This window comes from Coregonus clupeaformis, chromosome 10, assembly GCF_020615455.1.
Source record: "Coregonus clupeaformis isolate EN_2021a chromosome 10, ASM2061545v1, whole genome shotgun sequence".
In the NCBI taxonomy this organism is placed as follows: domain Eukaryota; kingdom Metazoa; phylum Chordata; class Actinopteri; order Salmoniformes; family Salmonidae; genus Coregonus; species Coregonus clupeaformis.
Genome location: NC_059201.1, coordinates 39,080,746 through 39,097,997, shown reverse-complemented (window position 1 = coordinate 39,097,997; position 17,252 = coordinate 39,080,746). Strand labels below are relative to the sequence as shown.

Below are 17,252 nucleotides of genomic sequence, written 5' to 3'. Positions count from 1 at the left end.
GGTCTGCGTACCCACATATGCAGTCAGAGCCGGCCCTAGCCTTTTGGGGGCCCTAAGCACAATATTGTCAGGGGCAATTCTACACATTTTGCCATAGGGTGGAGAGAAATGTTTGCATGATATCTGAGTGAGAGTGACTAACAAAATCAATGGGCCCCCCCCGGTCGGTAATTCGACCATTACTACAAGTTTAGATAGCTGGCTAGACCAATTTAACAATCTAAAAAATATTAGCTGACATTGGTGAGTGACTGTCAGTGACTGACATAAGAGAAAAACTGCTCATGCACAACAAAATTTCAAAATTGCACCTTGTTTATTCTACTATTCCAACTCTCAACAGTGAGTTGAGACCCAGACTGAGTTCCTAAAATTAAAATAAATAAAAGGACCTACATTATGGTTGGCTACCGACAACTAGTTAGCCATATAGACACTGTGCTGTAGAGATACAATATTTATAAGCCTATGAATTTGACTTGGGATGTGTGATGTGTAATTTTTTAAAGACTCAATTGGTTGTGTGGCACTAGTGGTTTGGTTAACATTCAGTGTTTCAAATTAGCCAGTAGAATAAAAGTGCTGATGTTTTGCGTGAAAGGTGACCATTGTGCTATGTTCATACGAGCACAATGTCAACGGCTGTTTGCCTGGAAATAAAACAGTGGTCTACTAGGTCTTTCAACTTAGGCCTACAGCAGCTGGCTAATAGCAATTCGAGGTTTCTTGTTGAAAGCAATCTGTCCATTACACTATTTCTATCTCGGTATACATTTTATTTAGGTGCTATAAATTAGCCCGATACATTTGGGAGTAGGCTGTAAAGATGTGTGTAGAGTTGTAAAAGTGTGCACAAGAGTGATAGAATGAACAAGTTCCCTCTATTGGTTATGTTGTTTCTTTTTATTTAATGATTTATCCATTTGATTCTGAAGTTTACTTTCGGAGTGCTTCACACTGTGTGGATGAGTTTTTGTAATAAAACACTGTCTGTTTACCGATTTATGCTCATCTCTATCCTGTAATTTTTGAGGCAGCGTTAAAACAAATGGTCCATACTCTATCACAGACTGGTTGGATGGAGGGGAAGATCAGGAAGGCAGTCAACTGTCGGCTACTCTGCCTCTGGTCCTCTTTCTATACTGTCTCTTACTATTCTCCAATACTCCCACTCTACCCAGCAACTTACTTTTTGCAGTAGTCCTCTCTATCCACTTTCCTCCCTCCCACAAACAAACACCTGTGTCCCCCCTCCCCATCAGTCCAGTCTAACGAATGCTTGCATTCTTCTCAACCTTCTTTGGCACTAAAACATCTGCATTCTGAAACCAACCTCTACATAACCCCTCCGCTGGCCCCATCCCTCCCACACCTGAATCTGAGATGGAGGAAAAGCGCTCATTATAAAATCAATGGTCTTATGCAGTTGCTTTTACAGCCTGCTCTGAGTCTGAAACCTGGTCTGGGGAAATCAGAGTCGCTCTGTGCTAAAACCCAAACATTAGAGATACCACCTCTTTGAGAAGCCCACCACCACTCTACTACAGCATCACATATCCCCACCACCACTCTACTACAGCATCACATATCCCACCACCACTCTACTACAGCATCACATATCACACCACCACTCCACTATAGCATCACATATCCCACCACCACTCCACTATAGCATCACATATCCCACCACCACTCTACTATAGCGTCACATATCACACCACCACTCTACTATAGCGTCACATATCACACCACCACCCTACAACAAGTCCATCCCTCCTTCCCTAATCTGCTCCTTTTCATTCGCTCTCGGTTTATATTATGTTTGTCTATCTTAAGGTCTCTAACTCTGTATCCTTCTTGGGCTCAAGAACATCCCTGGCTGCGATCTACAACTAATCTACAAAGATTCCCTGAGTGACCCTTGATGGTATATGGTCCAAAATGCCTTTACCCCTGATGTATCTGATAATACTCGTCATATTCATCTGCACCCAAGGGTAAGAGTGGCTCCCCTCCCCCTCTGTGCAGTTTTTATCTCAGAGCAGTCTCACTCCAGGCAGCCAAAGGCAGATCAAATATAAATGAAGACAGAAACACATAAAAATGGGGGAATAAAATATACTGCTCAGCCTCCTTAAATCCCCCACCCCGCGTTCCCATGGAAACGTGCCTCAGCACAGTAAAATATAGAAGGTCATTAAAAGCTTCCTTGTAAAACAGTGTATAATGTATGGACCCTGTTTTAATCTTTGCACTGCTTTATCGATCTCTGTTTAATGAAAGTTAATTATAGCAATCATTTAATTAGCAGTCCTATCCCAATTTATTACATGTTCTCTCTCCCTATTACTAAAAATGACCATGCTGACAAAACATATCCATCATTGAAGGGAGGCTTGTGTATGTGTGTAATGCATGGAAATATTCATTGTGCCAACTTTCATGATTAGAGTGAGCATTTTCGCAAAAAACAGTAGGGCCTATCCCTCAATCTAACCAAATCAGCAGGGATGTAATCATTTGTGCAGACCGTAGCAAACAGAAAACGTTTTGCAAAAAACTAAAGAGGGACCTACCTGAATTTGTTCAATAGAAACTCTCGTTTTCGTTGCAAACCATTTTCCGTTTGGAGCAAATGGTTTCCAATGCAAAAACGGGTCATTGATGAAAGAGGAGAAAGGAGGCTGACACGAATTGTGCAGAGCAACAGACGGGCTACAGTTAGTCAACTGACAGTCCAATACACCATTGGTTCCCAAAGACCAATAAAATAATGCACAGATCATCGTACCTTGACAAGAATGGGGTATGGCAGCCGACAACAGAGTTCCACTTCTTTCAGCAAGAAATAAGAAACTGCGATTGCAGTGAGCTGAGGAACGAAAACACTGGACATTGGAGAATTGGAAAAACATTGCCTGGTCTGATGAATCCCGGTTCCTGTTGATGGGAGGACTAGGGTATGGCGAAAAGCACATGAGTACATGCATCCATCATGCCCCGTGTCAACATTGCAAACTGGTGGTGGTGGTATGTTTTCATGGCACACATTGGGGCCCGTTGATAAAAGTGGAGCAACGTTTGAATGCCACAGGATATCTGAACATCATTGCCAATCAGGTGCATCCCTTCAGTAGGATAATGCTCCATGGCTAGAATTGTCCAGGAATGGTTCCACGAACATGACAGTGAATTCAGCTTACTGCAGTGGCCTGCCCAGTCACCACATCTCAAAACAATTGAGCATCTGTGGGATGAGGGGGAACGAGCTATTCGGAGTAGAGATCCACTACCAGACAATTTGACAACTGTTACGGGTAGGGACTTCCCAAGAATTCCGAATAGCACTAAGAGGCACAACCCCGATAGTTTTTTCTCAAAGTTGCCGGGATGTCACGTGTCCTACTTATATCAGTACACCTAAGCATTACAAAACGTATATTCAATCAAATAAGCCATTCAATTGTTTGTTGACCAAATTCCACACTCATTGACCTCATACAAAAACACCTTGCTTGGTGAGGGTGGGAAAAAAAATGCTACCTGCTGGAGAAAACTGATTTTGGGCTGATTTGGGCCTCTCGCTTTGCCTCTTCCTCTCTGGCAACTACTAACGTTACCTTGTTAATGTGAAAGCTGTAGAAGGTTTTAGTGGGACAATTTAAAAGTTGCCTAGCCTTTTCGATATACTGTTAATTCTAGAGAATAAAAAGGCCCAAAATGTATCTAGGCAGGCTATTTCACAATGTAAAAATAGGGTACAAGTTACTTACATGTTTGACGAAAACTGATTCCCTTTCCCTCACATGAAAGTTGCAAGTCTACACAGGGCGCGCTGGAAGTAGTATAATTTAACCAAAGTCATACATAGGCCAACTGGTAGGCCTAAACTGTTCAAAAGTCAAAATTAACTGGAAATGTCACGCATATCAAGAAACAGGCCAAACAGATCGAATTTCTAGAGAACACAACTTCAAGCCTGCTTCAAGCCTGCTTCAAGCTTCCTCACGTGACAGAAAGTGCGGCAACACACACCTGGCTGAGATTGGATTGCTGCATGCACCTGAGAAGATCAATTAATGGTGTACATTAGTATTTTGTCCCTTGTCAGTGGCGTAGCGCAGTTTTGCTGGAACCCTAAAAGGTTCGACCAAGGCCCCTCCCTCCAAATGTATTTATTTGTTTTTAGGAGAGCAAAATAATCTTCCATGGGGCAGAGAGAAAAATGTGCAGTATTATAGCTAATCTCATGCCATTTTACAAATTTTGCCATGAGGCTGAGAGAAAATGTTGCTGTTTTAGAGCTCAGGGTTTCTTGAAAGACGGGACAATCTCAACTTATTTTCCCACAAAAATGTGTCTTAATATTAACACATTTGAAATATATATTTTGATAGACCAAAGTATCAGCTATCACACCATGTAAAGGAACATAAAATGCAACTAACTGGATTTATGTCAACTCCATCAGACACAATCAAGGCATTCTTGTTTAATTCTAAAATTAGCTTATTCAAATATGTCATACAAATCTCCAAACTACTTTTAGTTTTGTTTTAAACGCTATTAATGGCTCCAGGGCAAATTTTGTTAGCCATTTGGCATGTTTTTCTAGATTTAGAACATAAAACTAAATGTATAAAGCAAGCATTATCTCTTAGGTCTAGCACAACAAATACTTCAATTGTTTAAGCATGTTGCAGAACAATGATAAAATAAAATAAAAATCAGAATATTGACAAAAAAATATTGACTCCATCAGTGATGGAGCTGTCAAGCAACTGACGGAGTTGACAACAGATACTTAAAAAAGAGATACAAAAACAAAAGATCAATCCAAACATTTGTAAAATATGGAAAATTATTTATTTGAAAATCCGCAATAAAAACATAACCATTCTATCAGATCTTTCAGCACTTTTGTCGGAGCTGACATTAGATAAAAATCTGACACAATTTTCTTCATTAAAGTGGTATACACAGTAGCAATTTTATTTTTCCTCTTTTGCTTTATGACGCTAAAACCTAATTAAATATAACATATTTGAACCAAAATTAGGCATATGGGGTTGACAGTTTGTGGTTGTGACCATGGTGATTCCAATGCTGTTTGTTTAAATCTATCAAAAGTAGTGACATTTACAGACCATGAGTGGTCTTGTTGCACTACATGTAATGAATAAGTGTAGCTGACCCTGCTCATTCCTGATTATTTCAGACAAATCTGATGGAGTTCACCAAATCTCCAGACACATCTTTTAGGAATCACAGTTTTGAGATAAATATTATTTAAAGTCACAGAGGGTTATTGCAAGAAACTACATAAGATACTTTTTCAATTAATATCCATTATGGCCAGTTTTTAAACATTTAAACACTATTTTGGAGAGTTTGAAATTGGGATAGTTTGCTCCAGACAAGGGCATTTCCAGGCATAGAGCTGACATGGAAATGAATAATATTGAAAGTATTTAGAAAATTCCTAAAACAGATCTTTACCTCATTAAATTCCACAATAATGCATCAAAATCCATTTTTTTTTTCAACTATAAAGGATTGTCCCGACTTTCAAGAATCTCTGAGCTAATTTCCATGAGGCTAAGAGAAAGTTTTGCAGTTTTAAAGCTAACTTCCTGTCAAATTGATTTCATGGTTTATGATGTGTTTCATATGCTATCTGGTGGGCCCGACCTCCTCCGGGAGAGGACCCCAACCAAATTTATATTTTATATTTTTTGGGTGGGGGGGCTGTGGGGTTGTGTGCTACGACAGTGTCCCTGGTCTCAGACTCAGCATCAGGCTCCATATCCATTGCCAATGCTCTCTGATTGAACTAAAGCAAGCACTTTTAGAACAAATATTTTAATTAAAATGTGCCACCATAGAGATCCTATCCTAATTCTGTGTGTGCATTCGGAAAGTATTCAGACCCCTTGACTTTTTTCACGTTTTGTTACGTTACAGCCTTATTCTAAAATTGATTAAATAAATAAAAATCCTGATCAATCTACTCACAATACCCCATAATGACAAAGCAAAAACAGGTTTTTAGAAATGTTTGCAAATTTAGAAAAATATAAAACAGAAATACCTTATTTACATAAGTATTCAGACCCTATGCTATGAGACTCGAAATTGAGCTCAGGTGCATCCTGTTTCCATTGATCATCCTTGAGATGTTTCTACAACTTGATTGGAGTCCACCTGTGGTAAATTCAACTAATTGGACATGATTTGGAAAGGCACACACCTGTCTATATAAGGTCCCACAGTTGACAGTGCATGTCAGAACAAAAACAAACCAATGAGGTCGAAATAATTATCTGTAGAGTTCCGAGACGGATTGTGTTGAGGCACAGATCTGGGGAAGGGTACCAAAAAGTATCAGCAGCATTGAAGATCCCCAAGAACACAGTGGCCTCCGTCATTCTTAAATGGAAGAAGTTTGGAACCACCAAGGCTCTTCCTAAACTGAGCAATCGGGGAGAAGGGCCTTGGTCAGGGAGGTGACCAAGAACCCGATGGTCACTCTGACAGAGCTCTAGAGTTCCTCTGTGGTGATGGGAGAACGTTCCAGAAGGACAACCATCTCTGCACCACTCCACCAATCAGGCCTTTACAGTAGATTGGCCAGACGGAAGCCACTCATCAGTAAAAGACACATGACAGCCTGCTTCGAGTTCGCCAAAAGGCACCTAAAGGACTCTCAGACCATGAGAAACAAAATTCTCTGGTCTGATGAAACCAAGATTGAACTCTTTTTGGCCTGAATGCCAAGCGTCACGTCTGGAGGAAACCTGGCACCATCCCTACGGTGAAGCATGGGGGTGGCAGCATCATGCTGTGGGATGTTTTTCAACGGCAGGGACTGGGAGACTAGTCAGGATCGAGGGAAAGATGAACGGAGCAAAGTACAGCAAGATCCTTGATGAAAACCTGCTCCAGAGTGCTCAGGACCTCAGACTGTGGTGAAGGTTCACCTTCCAACAGGACAACAACCCTAAGCACACAGCTAAGACAATGCAGGAGTGGCCTCAGGACAAGTCTCTGAATGTCCTTGAGTGGCCCAGCCAGAGCCCGGACTTGAACCCGATCGAACATCTCTGGAGAGACCTGAAAATAGCTGTGCAGCGACGCTCCCCATCCAACCTGACAGAGCTTGAGAGGATCTGCAGAGAAGAATGGGAGAAACTCCCCAAATACAGGTGTACCAAGCTTGTAGCGGCATACCCAAGAAGGCTTGAGGCTGTAATCGCTGCCAAAGGTGCTTCAACAAAGTACTGAGTAAAGGTTCTGAATACTTATGTAAATGTAAAATTTCAGTTTTGTATTTTTTTTAAAATAGCACATTTTTCTAAAAACCTGTTTTTGCTTTGTCATTATGAGGTATTGTGTGTAGATTGATGAGGGGGGGGGAACTATTTAATCAATTTTAGAATAAGGCTGTAATGTAACAAAATGTGGAAAAAGTCAAGGGGTCTGAATACTTTCCGAATGCACTGTACCTTGGTGTCTGTCAGCATGAGTGCTGTTGCAGAGGGGTTATAGGGCCCACTGTACTCTTATCCCACATCAAAAGGTTAAAAGGACAGTTTTGACTGTTGTCTAAAGTTAAGCATTATATCAAAGAAACTGTTAGGACATTAGACTAAACAAGAAAGCTTCAAAGCCCTGTATTTTTACATACATTCCAACTGGTTTGGTTTCCTCATCATGTGTTGCTTTGCTCTTTGTTGCATGCATCAACCAATGGCTGCGTACTATGTCATCGACTGTGCAGTCGGGCACCAGATTGCTATAACATAATGATGTGGTTAGCTGATACATAAAATACCTATCCAGCCGTTGTAAGATCTGGCATGCGTCACCAACGTCTGAGCAGAGGAACACGCCCACTGTCTATCCCCACCAAACACGCTCATGACACGCAGGTTAAATTAACAAAACCGACAGTGAACCAACTATATTAATTTGGGCACAGGATGAAACACACGAAACATTCATGGACATTTAGCTAGATAGCTGTTCCTAGCAGTTTGTCCTGGGATATTAACATTTACCTGATCATGCATATGGTCCTCTTTTAAACTGGTTCTTTGTAGAATTTTGACCTGGATCATACAAAAGTCGTGTGTTTCTCTACTCCAATGATTCATCCACAGATAAAAAGGGAAACCTAGTTCATTTTTAGTTAGTTTGATTAATACCCTGTGAAAGTAACTGCCCCTTCCTATTTATTTCCGTATCATGTCCCCTAATCTTTTGAATGGGCTTCACGATTATACTGTATCATCAAATTCGCGAAAACGCGGTCATTTAAGATATACAATTATATTTGTGTTTGTGGATGAATTTACTTCTACCAGTAAAGTTTTTGCGCTGAAGACCATTGCACTACATTTTTACCCGTTGAATATCATTCAAAAGCAGACAAAAGTTAAAAAACGACAAGGCTATCCTGCCTGGGAAACGAGGTGTCACTTGCATAGTGTATGGACACAGTCAACGATGGTCACCGCCTTTCAAAGTGTGTTGCATTCTTGCGATAAAAGTTTCTGCAGTTGCTCTTCACCAACTTCAATTTTTCCCCCTCCACATTATAAAGAAAACCTTTTATAAACTATGGCAACACTGCCATGTTGATCTGAGCCTTGCTGTTGGAAAACCACATTAGTGTCTGACTTTAAGCTATAGCAGATGCACCTCCCCCGACTTCACTTCTCGACTTTCGTCTACAGTTGGTTGCTTTAGCCTTACCACTCAAAAGTGCCCCATTTCTCCTCTGTCATCTTTTAAGCAACCATGTGGGGTTGTATCTCCTGAAAACGAATAAGGGGGGTTGTATCTCCTGAAAACGAATAAGGAGATGGGAGTGGCGGGACTTGCAACGCGTTGAGTGTCTCAAATAAAACCAAGTTCTATTTTAGCGTTTGGCATCACAGAAATGAGCAGTGTGGATGAAATTATTGAATAACGTATGTGTACATTTATTTTGCAACGCTAGCATATGCAATGTGGCCGGTGCAGTTATGGTGTTAGGTTAGGCTTTAGGGCACCTGGTTCGAACCCATGTAATAAACAATTAATTTTGCACATACAACTCGGGTCTCTGCTGCATTATATGACACATTTGTATTGTATTTTTTATTTTACCTTTAAAGTAATCTATGGGCCAGGAGTAACCTTGATCCACGGTTCAGATTTGTTTAAATAGCCACTGATAAATTCAGCTAATAAAAAATTAATACATAAAAACGGGTAATTGCATGGCCAATTCAACTCAATGACTTGGTTTGATAATACCCTAATAGCCTTGTCACACTACAGTATATTGCTGAACTGTAGCCTAATAATAATATAATAATATGCCATTTAGCAGACGCTTTTATCCAAAGCGACTTACAGTCATGCGTGCATACATTTTTTGTGTATGGGTGGTCCCGGGGATCGAACCCACTACCTTGGCGTTACAAGCGCCGTGCTCTACCAGCTGAGCTACAGAGGACCACGTAGCTCAAACCACGTAGCTCAGCCTACAGTACTGTGCTGGCTCAGATATTTTCTTTCAACATTTCCCTTTCCAGCAAGGTTCCAGCAGTACAGCTCCACTCAGATTGGCTCTGCTCAGTAGCCTAGTAATCAAAGTGTGGTGATTTAGCCACAAATGTGGAACATGCTAATGTTGTCTCATTTACTCCGAATAGAATAGCAGTAGATTCACCTTGCTATGGCATGACTACATCGCCCCCTTGTGTCCATGTGTTTTTACTAGGTATGCCGTTTGTATTGATGCAAATGACATGGTGATACAGTACACTTATAATACAAATGAACACACACATATAAAAGAGAAGTTCATTTATAAAAGGAAAATATTTGAAAAAACAACAACATCCAAACGTACATGAAGAGACAACTGCCTCAATGAAAATAAAAAAAAGTGACAACAAAGACAAAGCGTTGTTTTGAGAAAGGGACAGCAGGTATAAAAACAACAGAAACACATAACCTACCAGTATATTCTATCTCAAAAGAGCATACAAACACAAACTGGGGATTTCATGTTTTGACACAAACAGAAATACAAATCTTAGGCTGATTTTGAAATCCCTGAATTGAGTTAAAATGTTGTATCCTTTTTTTTTATACAAATTAAATTGAAAATGTAAGGTTATGGTTATGAAAAGTAACACCAACAAATAAGAACAAAATACAAATTAAAATAAGTATAGTACATTCTCAAAAGCAATTCTTTATCTCATAAAATACCCAACAATCCTCAAGCATGAAAAAGGAAGCGCTTATAATCAATAATAAAAGCTGTGAAGAGCCACACAAATACAAACTCAGGCAATAGCACACATATTTCAAATGAATGACCTAATTGAGATCCTTCATGAATGATAACACTGGTGTAATTGTTTTTTCTTTGGCCAATCTATTTTCAGTTATCATCGCCATCAAACAATCACTACTAAATGTCAGCTGTCTTTGAAAAGCTTTTGCCCAAAATATATGACCCATTTTCTTAAAATATGCCTAGGAAAATACAGATTCACACATCTACATCTCTTTCTATATTGGTTGCTTGCTAAGTGCTTGCTAAATGCACAAGCACCATGGCTTTTTGCTACATCTGCTTAGCTTAAAACAAAACATTGACTACCGTATATAAAAAGGAAACAATGAACAAATATTTTAATAAATGTCCTTTATTCATTACTGCTATTCCAAGAAGCCCCTCAGGAGTCCAATGAACCTGATTGAAAATCTTATTTAGAGGTATGACCATGGTATCAAATATATTTAGCTAATGTGACTAATATTGTGAGACAGAGGCTGAGAGTCCTCTGTAGCATTCTGAGACCACACACACACAGAGAACACAGTAAATATGGCTTTTGTTTTGAATGAGTGCTGTCAGATATCCCACTACAGTAGCTACAGTATGTGAACTGCGCTGCAGTAAGGGTTGAGGTTTATGCATCAGGGTGTGACTGACTGTATAGGAAAATTCTTCCCCTTCTCTATGAGGGCTTGGCTGAGTACTGAGTAAGAGGTAGGCCTGTGCAGTGGCTGCTGACATGAAGGCGTAAATCACTCTTTCAGAATAACTAATGGTCTCAATGCACACTGGGGATTAACTTCAAATCCATTCCATACACTGGAAGTCTTACTCAGCCTAAGATCCATGTTAATGCTTTACAACCACAGATTTTAATAAATCCACACACTGCTGTGTCTGTTTGTCATAGTAAGAGGCCAACAACAAGGTGCCGACGGTATGCAATCTGAATATACTATAGATGTGGGGTTTGAGTTATTATGAGCATTAATACCCTGCTCCTTTATCAAAGTAAGATCTTGTACAGTAATGCTTGATACATTTATAGAGGAACTGGGTGGAATATCTCACTTGTGGACTTTTAGATAATGAAATGTAGTCATTCTAACAGGATTAAGTTATCTAAATCTCAAATTCAGCAGAAACATTTCTTATTACATGTGTAAAGTACAGTATATCAAAAGTGAAATAACATCAATAGAATTACACAATTCTTTGCATAGATCTGGGCTCTCAAACGCTCTTCCTGGAGAGCTACCATCCTGTAGGTTTTTGCCACAACCCTAATCTAGCACAACTGATTCTAATAATTAGCTAGTTGATGAGCTGAATCAGGTTAGTTACAACTGGGGTTGGAGTGAAAACCTACAGGAGGGTAGCTCTCCAGGAACAGGGTTGGAGAGTCCTGGCATAGATTAACTTTACAAAGGAAGAATTCTCTATATGACTGTAGTAAGAAAATCAACCATATGGTTCTGTGCATGTTCTTGGACTATGGACTAAAACTCCTATAACCCAGTTTATGTATGTAGACAGTTTCCAAAATACTATCTCATCTGCTCTATGGTAAAGCAAGCACAAAACACAAAATGTACATTATACAAGTAACGTGAAACACACACGCTCACGCTCACTCACTCACACACACACACACACACACACACACACACACACACACACACACACACACACACACACACACACACACACACACACACACACACACACACACACACACACACACACACACACACACACACACACACACACACACACACACACACAAATACATCTACATACCCCACACACAGTCATACAAGGCTATCTCCCTCTCATGGGTTTGCATATAATTCCAATATTGCTTATTCATCTACGAGATCATCACTGTAGGAGGGTGAAATTTCATGGACATCAATGATATGTGTAACTATGACCTACACATTTGAGTTATTCTATTGAATTAATCGAATAGACCTAAGACTGAACTGGTCCGGTGAGTGTTAGTTAGTGATCCAGTAATCCAGTCCATGTATCCTTAATCATATCGCTGCTCATTATGGCTTACTTTCAATGTGCTGTACTATTATCAACACACCACCTGAGCCTTGGCTTGGTGCTGGGAGCAGACACTTACTTTAATTATCACATATACTCAGCTATGTGCTGGATTCTGCCCACCCAGATATCTGATCCCCCTGGTAGACTACCAGGCATTCCACTGAGAACAAAAGGAAATGACAACTAAAAGAGAGTCCTCTTTCACATTCAGATCCCACTTGAATGGCTTGTCGGTGAAGAGAACGGGGAGTGTGGCGGACCATCGGTTTTATTTAACATTACCACTGGTGAGATTTGGTCCTTCTCTAGAGTCACCCTGAGTCAAAGCATTGGCATTAAATTGCATACAATTGACCCTGCACACATGGATTAGTGTGTTTGTGTGTTTATGAACTGTATGTGTAGCTCAGAACTATAGCTTGTAATGTGCCATAGCCCATTGGTCAAATCCTTGTTGATTTTGTTTGTCTCACTGAGCAGAGCTCTATAGTAAGCTCTGTCCCAATGAGTGAAGTCACAAGCACAGACAATGTCAAGATCAGAAGAGAGATGCCAGTTTGCGAGTTGGGTTGCCAGATTGAGAATCTATCGTTAGTTTGAGATGGCTCGTCAATCATGAGCATGACTGAAGCACAAACATACAAAACAACAATCAAATAGAAAAATTCATAGTAACACACATGAATATACAGTATGATAAAATATGAATGCATTCATGTTTTCTTTTCTAAAATCATACAATAGAAGAAAAAAACTGTAAATGTCACTGGAAATTATTTTCAAAGGCATTTGTGGCGAATGGTTTCCACATTAAGAGTTTGGTTGTTGCAGTTGTCGTTTCGTCATTGCTCTTGCACTTAGCGTAGCCCTTAAGGAAAGTGGGGGAGTGCATTTCCTATAGACCACCACTTCAAGCTGCTGCCACTCAGTTTAGCATTTCCTTGTGTTTCTGTTTGTTTGGAGACAGCATTGTAAAGTAACATAATGGTCAGTCTTATGGTTGGCACAGTGATCTCTCATGGCCCTTGTCCCAACTCAGTGAGATTTAGTGCTTGTTTTTCTCTCTCTTCTCTTATTTCCCAGACTACATGTTCCACCTGTTCCTATAGAAAGGGCCAGTTTCACCCTGGAGTGTCAGAGTAGGTTTACTACATATAGAGCCTTTACTTCTCTGTCTATCTAGAGCAAAGGGGGAATTATTACGGGGATACAGTATGTATGTGTATGTGTGTATGTGTGTAAATGTATGGGGGGGTAGTGTAACAGGTGTAACAGCAGAGGTGAGCGCTTGGCAAAGACCCTTGTTATAGGATGGGTTGCTCATGTAGGGAGATGACTTGGTGTGCTAGGACAGGGAGTGTTGGTCTGTCTGAGGGTGGTGGAGTAGGAGGGTCAGAGTGCATCACTATGTCTCTCACTGGGCTCTCCCAGTCGTCCCTTTCTGGGACCCCCCTGCTGCCACTGCAGCCTCCCCCCAGGGCTCCCCATCGCTGTCCACCCCTCTCTCCCTATCATCGTCCCCCCAATCGTCCTCCTCATCTTCCTCCTCCAGGCTCTTCTCCTCCTCTCTCTCTTTCTTGATGGCCTGGATGGCAGGGGGGGCGGCGGCAGAGGCGCTGTCCCCAGAGTCGCTGCTGTCCTCAAAGGCCTCAGGGTTTTCCAGCATCTCCCTGATCAGAGGAGGCATGGGGCCTGGGATCTCCATCTTCAGAGTGATGGCCCTCTCTGCACCTACAGTACACACAGAGAGAGAGAGACAGAGACACGCATAAACATGAGTTTACATTCACATTTACACTTTAGCCATTCAGCAGACTCATCCAGAGCGACGTACAATCAGTTAGTTATAAATTGTTAATTATTTTGGGCTCTATGTCTCTATCAATACTGATTGAAAGCAAGAGTCTGAGGCTCTACCATACATGCATATTGATCTATGTGTCAGAATGTGTTAAGGCTATAGCCTGTGTTAAGAATAGAGATCTAGGCTGTGCTGTGTCTCTGTCCTGTGTACTACATCCTTATCTGTACTGACCCTTGGTGCTGATGCCCCTGAGGTCAGTGACCTTCATCAGCATACGGGGGAACAAATGGGGCTTGTTGGGGCGTCTGCGGCGGGCGTAGATCTTTAGGGCCTCCAGGAGGGGCTCCTGCAGCTTGTCCACCTTCTGTGGCTCCTCCAAGTCCATACGATCTGAGGGAGAGAGCCAACAAACAATGATAGGAGGTGAGAAACAGTAAACAGCCAATGACATAGGGTCAGGGGGGAAAAAAGATGGGAACAAAAAGAGAAGAGGAGAGAGTGCTTAGTATATTGAGACAAACACACATGCGACACACACACACACACACACACACACACACACACACACACACACACACACACACACACACACAATAACAGCCAATGCTTCAGTACCTCCACAGATGAGGCAGATGGCGCTGAGGAGGCCGGTCTCTGTGTCGTCCATCTCCAGAGGCAGCAGCTGGCCAGCGAAGGCAAACACCAGTTCTGTGAGCGGGCCGAAGCCTGCGTTGTGCATCTGGGTCCGGTTCAGGGTCAGCCCGTCTGAGAAGGTCATTGTGTCCTGCTCCGGGGTGTAGCGAGTGCAGATCCTCAGCATCTGAGAGTGAGGAGAGGAGAAGATAGAGAGGTTAGGGGAATAATGACAACAAGGATGATGAAAAGGGAGGACGAGGAAGAGGGGTCGTGTAAAGTGTAGGGAGTGACAGAGGACTGAGGACAGTGACGTGGATAGTGCAATGTGTGTGTATAGTGTGTTGAGGGAAAGCGGAGTATGGATAAAGCATTGTAAGGGAGAGAGAGGAGTGGATAGATTGTAGTGAGGGAGAGATGAGTGAAGGTGGAGGGAGAGATGAGTGTGCACTGTAAAGAGCAGTGAGGGAGAGAGGAGTACAGACAGAGTGGAGGTGGAGGGAGAGAGGTGTTTAGGTACCAGTATGTCCAGACAGGCTGATTTGAGGAGTGTGATCTGGTCAGCGATTGTGAGGGTGGTGAAGCCTGGCAGGCGCTTGGCAAACTCCACTATCTTGATGATGCACTTGGTGGAAAGTTCACTGAACTTATCCCACAGCCCCAGATCCAACTGCACACGATGGTCTGCACTGGAGTTCTGGAACACAGGAGAGACACAGAGAGAGAGGGCTGAGATATGTGTGTGTGTGTGTGTGCGCGTGCGTGCGTGTGCATGTGTGTGTACTTGACTCACTGTAGTGTATTTGCCCAGTTGGACGAGTGAGGGGAAGGTGTCTTTGTGGGCCTTGCTGACTTTGTTGACTAGCTCCTCCAGTTCTCCACTGAGCTCATAGCTCTCCGGCAACACCACCTCCTCCTTCACATCCTTCTTTTTCTTGTTCCTGTCATTACGCACTGCTGCATGGGGGAGAAGGCAGCAGGTAGCCTAGCGGTTAGAGTGTTGGGCCAGTAACTGAAAGGTCGCTAGTTTGAATCCCTGAGCCGACAAGGTGAAAAATCTGTCGATGTGCCCTGGAGCATGGCACTTAATCCTAAATGCTTCAGGGTCGCCGTTGATAATGGCAGACCCTGGCTGTGACCCCACTCTCTGAGGCAACACATTTCCAATTCACACATGTGTGAAATAGGACAAATAAAAGCACCAACTAAATGATTATTAAAATGAAGGAGGGAGAGAAGATGAGTGATAGATTGGGTGGTACTTGTTGTCGTCTGATAAAGTAACATATGCTTCACTCTTTCCTCCCTCTCAGGATGTCCACTTATAGAGGGGACATATTGTGATTTCAGTGCTATCCAAATACTCACAGACATGAACTGTACTGAGATCCCTTTCCAAAACACTCTTTGCCTCTCACACACTCTCTGTATTCAAACCATCTCTGATCCCCTCACACCTTTACACTTCAGCACAACATACCCAGCAGGGATTGACAAAACTGGTTGTAATGTAATCCATCTGTGGCACTGGCACTCACCTTCTTTGGACATGCCGACCTCGAAGCACTTCTGCAGCCGGCAGTACTGACAGCGGTTACGGGTCACCTTGTTGATCTGACAGTTCTTGTCTCGGTGGCAGGTATACACCATGTTCTTCTGAATACTGCGCCGGAAGAATCCCTGAGAAAGAAAGAGAGAGAGAGTATGAGAAACCAAGAGAGTAGAAGAGAGAGAGAAATCAGCCATTAAAACATTGTTTCCGGAGCATAGATGTCTCACTCTACAGGAGGATATTTGAGCCCATGCCTTTGTCCTTAGATAAAGATTGCAGCAGAGGGCAGTACAGGCATCTTTACATCCTCTAATGTCTCAGAATAGGGATCAACTGCATGGAAACAGTTATGGTAGGTTGTATGTGTGCCCCTGTCTGACTGTTCATGGCTTGTTTGTTTGTGTATGCATGTTCTGTATATATCATGTATTTGCTTGGGTTATACATCCTGTCTGTATATATTGACTGAGTCTATTGTGTCTCTCTGTGTGTCTCACCTTGCAGCCCTCACAGGAGCTGACCCCGTAGTGGTATCCAGAGGACTTGTCCTGGCACACAAAGCAAGGCTTGTAGATGCGGGGAGGAGGGGGCGGAGAGGGTGAACTGGGCACCATCTCCTCAGAGCTGGTGCTCTGGGTCTCTACTGCTGCTCAGATAGAGGGAAAGGTAGAGAGAGAGAGAGAGAAAGAAAGAGATTGTTTATTTAACTTTTGTTTATTATCTATTTCACTTGCTTTGGCAATGTAAACATATGTTTCCCATGCCAATAAAGCACTTTGAATTTAATTTAATTGAGAGAGAGAGAGAGAGAGTAGGGAGGCAATAAAGACAGACATTAACTTACTGCACATTTCAGTATT

General features: G+C 42.0%; 1 protein-coding gene across 2 annotated transcripts in view; it reads right to left on the bottom strand.

The window, feature by feature from the left end:
* Positions 1-12,082: 12,082 nt before the first annotated feature.
* LOC121575189 (retinoic acid receptor gamma-A-like) overlaps positions 12,083-17,252 on the bottom strand; it is a 72,952-nt gene continuing 67,782 nt past the window's right edge. For both annotated transcript variants that reach the window (XM_041888135.1, XM_041888136.1), the window contains 7 exons: positions 16,890-17,038; positions 16,379-16,520; positions 15,634-15,797; positions 15,361-15,537; positions 14,823-15,027; positions 14,439-14,597; positions 12,083-14,134 (listed from right to left, as the gene is read on the bottom strand). In XM_041888135.1, coding sequence (XP_041744069.1) covers positions 13,818-14,134; positions 14,439-14,597; positions 14,823-15,027; positions 15,361-15,537; positions 15,634-15,797; positions 16,379-16,520; positions 16,890-17,038 — 1,313 coding nt within the window. In that variant the 3' untranslated portion in view covers positions 12,083-13,817. The remainder of the gene's footprint in view (positions 14,135-14,438; positions 14,598-14,822; positions 15,028-15,360; positions 15,538-15,633; positions 15,798-16,378; positions 16,521-16,889; positions 17,039-17,252) is intronic.